Genomic DNA, 7,382 nt, shown 5'->3' on the forward strand with positions numbered 1-7,382 from the left:
CGCAGCCAGGCCAGGCCGGCCGAAGTGCACGTACCTGCCATGTAAGCCGTCTAGTTTGTCAAAAAAAATTGTACCTATAAATAATTATGTGCAATCACTTGTTATATATGAAGTACTCATCGGTATGACCGTAGTACATTTAATTTGATTTAAAATTGATAGATCAATTTTTATTTATAATGTTGCAGTGTTGGTAGTGAGGTCATTCAATGGATAAAGAAACTGGATTTACGGATCTATTCTTGGAGACGAGTGAGTGGGATGGTAGCGATAGTGTTGATCGTACGAATGGTAATGAAAGTAAAAATGATGATAATAGCAGCGACAATGAATCCTGGTCATCGTACGATAATTTACCTGAGGAGGATTTTCAAAAGAAGGAGGAGGGTGCTTGTAGTGAAAACGTAAGTGACGTGTACATTCATTTCGTCGGACGAAGAACCATATGGGTACTTACATGTGCATATGATTTTTTTATGTGAGGATATTGACGTCCAGAACGAGGAAAATTATGGTGTTGAATCTTTCGCGGATAACATAAGCCAGGTTCGGTCCAAACTTTAAGATGTCATACAATAATAAAAACTTGTTAATGACAACTTACACTTGCTTATGTGGAATATTGTAGGCTAACTTCGATGGTTGGAGTGGCGATGATGGCTATGAGCATGAGGATGGAGCTAATATGGACATTGAGGAGGCTGAAATCCAGCAACGTGCGCTGGAGACACAGTTGAAGGTTATGGGTATGACATTTGCATCACAATGGGAGGCTTACATGTTCTATAATAACTACGCCAAAGACCGTGGATTCAGTATCAGAAAAGATAAGGTGAAACGAGGAAAAGGTCCTTCAACCACTATTCGGTATAGGCGGTACGTTTGCTCGAGGGCAGGAAAACGTCTCAGTAAATTTTTAAACCCGGAGGGCCGTACCCGCAGGCTAAGACCTGAGACTCGTTGCGAGTGTGGCGCACATTTAGTTGTGAAGTTGGACAAAGGACATGGAGTTTGGTTCGTGGTAGCTTTTATGGATGATCACAACCATTTGTTGGCTAGAGCAGATGAGGTGGTATTTCTACGGTCACATCGAGTGATGGGAGATCACCAGATAGCTGAGATCTTGGTGATGGAAGGAGCTGGGATCAGAAAGCATATCATCATCGACAACTTCATTAGCAGGTATGGCTCGTATGATAAGTGCGGGTTTCTGAGACGAGATGTCTACAATCTATGTTGCCGAGAAAAAATGAAGTTGATTGCGAAGGGTGATGCTAACACGGCAATCGGGATTATGAGGAGCAGAAAGGAGAAGGATCCAGACTTTTTCTTTGAGTACGTGCTCGATAAGGAGGGTCGTTTGAAGAGCATGTTCTGGTGCGATGCACAGTCACGGCGGGACTATCAGTTGTATGGAGATGTGACTGTGTTTGACAGCACGTATAAGATGAACAGATATGGTATGTCGTTCATACCCTTTGTTGGTGTAAATAATCACCATTGCACCACAGTGTTTGGTTGTGCCATTGTGTCCGACGAGACCGAAGCGACGTACGTGTGGCTGCTCCAGACATTCCTGAAGGCCAATTGTCAGAAGAAGCCAAGGTCAATCATCACAGATGGAGACGCTGCAATGATACGAGCTATTCGGTTGGTTTTGGTTGATGTGTTGCACCGTCTCTGCTCATGGCACATGGAAAAAAATATGCAGGAGCACCTTAATTACAAATCGCTAAATGAGTTCAGGGCACTCTTGTACTACTCCACCTCTCCGGCCAACTTTGGGGCGAGATGGCACGCTTTTGTCCGTAAATGGAAGGCTGATAAAACAGAAGAGTGGTTGTGTAGGATGTACAGGAAGAGGAGTCTGTGGGCAGCATCATATGTGTCAGATGGTTTTTTATGGGTGTGCGCAGTAATCAGAAGAGTGAAAGCCTTAACTCTTGTCTTCACCTTCACCTGGACGGCGGTATGACTATTGTTGATCTAGTTGTGCATTATGAGAATTGCATAGTTCGACTACGTGAGAACGAGGCGCATGATGACTGTATTTCAAATCGGTCATTGCCACCATCAGTCACAGAATATAAGGACATTGAGAAGCATGCTGCCGAAGTATTCACTCATTCCAATTTTTATATTCTTCAACAAGATCTGAAGAAGATGGGAGAGCTTGAGATTTTTGAACGCTAGTGGGAGTTGACTGCCACACATTCATCGTGACATGGAGAAATAACCGCACATTTCAGTTCAGCGTGAATTATCGAGCTGAAAACTCTGAGAATACGATAGACTGCAGTTGTGGACGAATGCTTCGGAAAGGGTTGCCTTGCAAACACATTCTGTATCTGTTGGTTCATCTGAAAATATCTAAAATACCTAAGTGTTGCATCCTTAAGAGGATGTCGAAAGTTGCGAGAGGTGGGTTGCCTGCACAGCGGAAGAGTGACATGTTTGGCTGGGGTTGGACAGGGGTAGAGCAGCGTGCTCGCTATAGTCAACTCAGTATAACAGGAGCAGAAGCTTTTCATGTTGCTTCAAATGATCCATTCGGCTTTGATGAGTTGATGCAGTGTCTGCAGAATATAATAGCGAAGAAAAAGGTCCCTGATGATGATGTTGTTGGTAGTAGAAGAAATGTGCATGAGGAGCCACGTGAGCCGGAACAACATGTTGATGTCATAGGTGATCCCATGAAAGTTTCCACGAAGGGCGCCCCTAAACAGAGCACGACAGGGCGGGCAAAGAAAGATCCAAATGTTACAAAAAATGGAAGACCAAAATCATTTTCTGAGAGAAAACCCGGTCCTCTTTATGGCATTTGTAAGAAAGAGGGCCATAGACGGCAAACGTGCCCTGAGAATGAAAAGTAAGTTTTACATTTTTTAATTATTTTTTGTTTCTCTCTTTACAATTGTCTGATGAGTTGTTTACAATTTTTTATGTAGGAATCGGGCATAAAGATGAAGTATTAATAATCAATGGAAGGCACTGGGACAGAGTTCAATTAGCATGTCGTCCTATATTTGCACACAATTTTTTCACGTTTTATTTGTCGCTTTGGTGTGAGACTAAACATTTAAATGCGTGTCGAACTATGAATGATACTATTTTATGAGACGGAATGTTATAAGTGTGGGCAAGTAATATTTTTGCTGTGCTAAAATGTATAAGTTTGCGGCTGTGATTTTATATGTACTGTTGTTGTTTGTATTCGCCGCGGTCATTTTTTTATAAAAAAATATCCCCGCCATCCTGAGTTGGCGCGATGTGGACAAAACGTGCACAATATCCCAGGGCGATTCTGGTGGCAGCAGCGGCGCTGGATCCGATGAAGATCGGCCTGGCAGCATGATTGGCGCGCCGAGGACGAATATTCCAGCCTAGCCCATGCGGTGGCCGACAGCCGAGGTAGTGGCGGGCCCGTGCAGTCCAACTAGTGCGGGCTGGCGCGATTCGCCGTGCGCCACGCGCGCGTCTGGTGGCCCAGCAGCCGACCGAGCGACAGCCGCGGGCCCGGTGGCAGACGTCTCGTCCCGCCCGACCGAGCGGGCACATGCAACGATCCCGAGGGGGATTTATGGCGATCTGTCGGCCCATTAACGCCGCGCGTCGGGCGCGTGGGTCGGCCCTTTAATGCCTCTTCGTGTGCGGATGGGGACGCTGGCGCGTTGTTGCGACTAGGTTTAGTCCCACCTCGCCCGCGGAGAGACGCGACGACCAGTTTATATACCCGCGTCGTCGCCGTCTCACAAGCTCACTACAGAACACTAATGAATGCCCTGTTGTACGCCGTGGCCTCCCCGCTCGGCGGCCGAAAGGCCTCCCCGAAGACGTTCTAGTATACTGTCCATGCGCGCGCCCGGCCACGGCTGGGCCTTTTTTCAAATATGTTTTTTTTCATATAGATTAAATTTTTAAAATGTTAAACAGTCGAGAAAGTCATGACAGCAGTAACACATTCATACAAATATATCATGTTTCACACATAACAATAAAAATCGCATGTCTCATAACGTTGAACAAGGTGGCATAAAGAATAAACTCAAAGTGCCATGTCTCATATCCTTTAACAAAGTAGGAAAACAAATAAACTGAAAGTGACATGTCGCATTACAATCGAACAAAGTATCCAACAACGGCAGGGAAACCTTCTACGGGACTAAAACCCTACCGATGCTAATACCTATTCCTTTTCCATGATTTTAACAATTTTCATCTTGACCTTCTCTAATTTGTTCACCTCCGAAAAAATAATTTCCGCGACAATACGTGGCCTTGACGCATTAATCTCTTCCTGGTCAAATTCATATGTCCAGCGATCTCCGTCCCAGTATTTTATGCACCACATCACAAAAAGTCCACAAACACTCTGCAATAAACACGTGTGATCAGCTTAGGATGTAGCATGCACTTGCTTGTACTAGTTGTATGCAGTATTAACTTAACCATCTTTTTGTCTCGGCATCTTGTACTCATTTATTGGCCACGATGAGACATCTGGAATTTTTTTTGCTTCAAGAGTTGAGTTGGCCTCCATAATATCCTTAGAAATTTCAGCTCTCTGAAACAAATTAACAAAACCAGAATATAATGTATGACCCAATATTTTTCTGAATGCGAGTGCGAAAATTATAGCGTACCAGGGTGGCAACCATATTGCGAATTCTTTGGCTAATTGCGCCTTTAGAATTTGAGTCAAGATCTTGAAACTCCTCCTTCACAGTGTGCATCACTATGGTTATCCAATGATTATCATTAACGTGCATAGGAAAATACGCCTACATAGTAACCAAATGATGTTAGTGCAATTAAATAGTATTAAATAATAAAAACAAATACATATGAAAGCAATACCTTGTCCCGTCTGAAATACTAATCCATTACTCTCGTGAGGACTTTCGTTTCCTTTGTAAGATTCTCTGAGTCTATGTCATTTACTGACTTGGTCTTTCCCCTTGCCCTATTCAACATAAATTTGGGGAACCACGTTGTTGATATATAACAATCAGAAAAATCACGGTGTTGTAGGTGTTTACAATATGCATTGATGATCTGCATACATAAACAAAAAATTTCTATCAACTTCTGAAGTACAAATGAGGGTTTTGTTAAAAACAAACTCATACTTACAGCGCCATTCAACCATTTAAACTTCAGGACATCATGAAGGATAGCTGGCGTGCATATGTCCCCATCTAGTGGCGGCACATCAACCACAGTTCGGTGTGCATGCTTCTTTGACGATGCAAGAGTCTCGACAAAAACTTTGGCTGCCTCTATGTGATCCGGAGTCATATTAAGAGAACTTGCTAGAATTGAATGTGGTGACGATGCAAACAGATCTAAAGCAATGCAGCTACGGTCAGTTAAATAATAATAAAATTACATAACGCGTGAATGAATTACAAAGTAGTATTTGACTTACTCTTTTTAACATGTTTCTTGCGGGTAATGAGAAGGTCGTAGGGGGATTGACAATATTTGGACGGATTTCATTTGTGTTTACCTTCATTGTCCTGACTGCCTTCAGCATTACCTAGGTTGCTCTTTGCTGGGAAACTCTCAAACGTGTCTTCGGACTTTGTTGGTGACAAACCACCCATAGACTCACCAGAAATATCAGCATTCTACGGGGTTCGGGACATAGACGGAAAGTCTTTTGTACAGTTGATGCCGAAGATGGAGAGTTTCCATTATCGTCTATAATGAAAGGATCAGTAGCTTCAACTTTACCCGGTGTCGTCGCCGGAGCACCCGTGTCATCAATGGGCACGGAGGTATCATTCATACCCGTGAAAGATGTTCCTATCTTTACGTCCGTAGGTGATTCAATATCTGGCCAATATTTTGATGACTTGTACTTGCCATTCTCCATCCCAACTCCTTCACCTACATTATCAAATTCGTCAACGCTGTCCCTCTTATTGGGTTTGTACAGCACACCTTCCGTGTTCAACCTTTCCATTACCATCTACAAACACAAATGAAACACGATAAGTAGTTGAACAATTAAAGCACGTTCAATACAACTTCTAAATTACCAGTGCACATCTTTCGGGTATATTGAGAACCTCCTTGTGAAGCAGCTTTATGTATGTCATCACACGGTCCATACTATAATTCGTGTTCGATGAAACCGCGGACGTGCTTGGCTTTCTACTCCTGCCACCACCTTTCCGTTTAGGTTTCTTCGTTTCTTCCTCTGGGACAGTCCCTTCACGTGCTACCTTAGCACGTCTGTACTCTTCGCTAATGCAGTTTTCAATCTGTACAACAGACAATAAAATGAATTAAATAACGAATATACTTAATTACTATGTGAAACCAATAAGGACTATACTTATTGACTTACATTGCCGGTACCCCGCCCGTGCATGTTGTCATAGTCGTCTCGCTTTTTCCCTTCCGTTTCTGGCCAGTTAAGCATTAGTGGGTATTCACGAGACAAATGATCAAATGTATCCACACCAATTGGCTCAAGTTTTTCCCAGTATATATACTGCATGATAGTAAACACAAATAGTCAGACACATAGATCACATAAAAAATATATGTACATACAACTATTACGAAATGACTTGTACCTGAAGAAGAGCCAAGTTCCCGATAGGCCACTTGAATTTTTCAAGATCTTCGACCGTTTTTTAATAGCATTCATGCACACCCCCAACATGAAATCGTTCCAATTGTATGACTTGATAGCGTTCACGTCCTCCACCATTTTGTAATAATGATAAGGAACAAACTTGGTGGATTGTGGTGCTAAGACTGTACCCATGAGAACCAGTACGGCGCTTCTCACAAAATCATCATCATATGACTGACTATCAACAATATTTTTATCAAGTCATCGATGAGGATTAGGCCTGTTCTTTTGTCTAGAAACCGATTCGGAACAATTTTTTTGGCGTCTAGTTATACTGTTGCTATCATGCTATTGACATCATCACCCTCGTTACGTAGCCCGAATATGTCATAAACATCTTCATTAAGCACACTGATGCCGTCAGTATTTGGCCGAATAATGAATCGCTTTCTACTACTATCATACGTTTTAATCATAAATTCCAATAAATTTTTCCTCATTTTCACTGAAGGAATTCTCAACATACCGTCCAAATTTACGCCACGTAGCATCATGCGCTGCCTGGGTGTCAATTTTCCCACCAATTCGCACCACTTATCGACCGAGCAGTACACATCTCCGAATTCTTGCATTCTAAATAAGATGAAAGTTATCTGACTAGTTACGAGATTCAAAAACCATTACATATGGTTTAATACCATACCTTCCGGCGCCGCGAGGTGCACCGGCAGCCCCCGTTGGCTAACCCCACCCGGTGTGGGTTAGTCGTGGCAGCCGTGCGCCCTCTGCCCAC

The 7,382-nt window shown here is 43.0% G+C and overlaps 1 protein-coding gene across 1 annotated transcript; it reads left to right on the forward strand.

Annotated features, from left to right (window-relative positions):
* Positions 1–209: 209 nt before the first annotated feature.
* LOC120964764 (protein FAR1-RELATED SEQUENCE 5-like) lies at positions 210–1,975 on the forward strand. Its single transcript, XM_040389656.1, has 2 exons — positions 210–404; positions 629–1,975. The coding sequence occupies exons 1-2, from the start codon at positions 210–212 to the stop codon at positions 1,973–1,975; spliced, it is 1,542 nt and encodes a 513-aa protein (XP_040245590.1).
* The last annotated feature ends 5,407 nt before the right edge of the window (positions 1,976–7,382 follow it).

This window comes from Aegilops tauschii, chromosome 5 (assembly GCF_002575655.3).
Source record: "Aegilops tauschii subsp. strangulata cultivar AL8/78 chromosome 5, Aet v6.0, whole genome shotgun sequence".
Taxonomy (NCBI): domain Eukaryota; kingdom Viridiplantae; phylum Streptophyta; class Magnoliopsida; order Poales; family Poaceae; genus Aegilops; species Aegilops tauschii.

Coding starts and splice junctions, on each gene's coding strand:
- LOC120964764 (XM_040389656.1), top strand. CDS start 210: ATGGATAAAGAAACTGGATTTACGGATCTATTCTTGGAGACGAGTGAG. Junction 405..628: donor AGGGTGCTTGTAGTGAAAAC/GTAAGTGACGTG, acceptor GGAATATTGTAG/GCTAACTTCGATGGTTGGAG.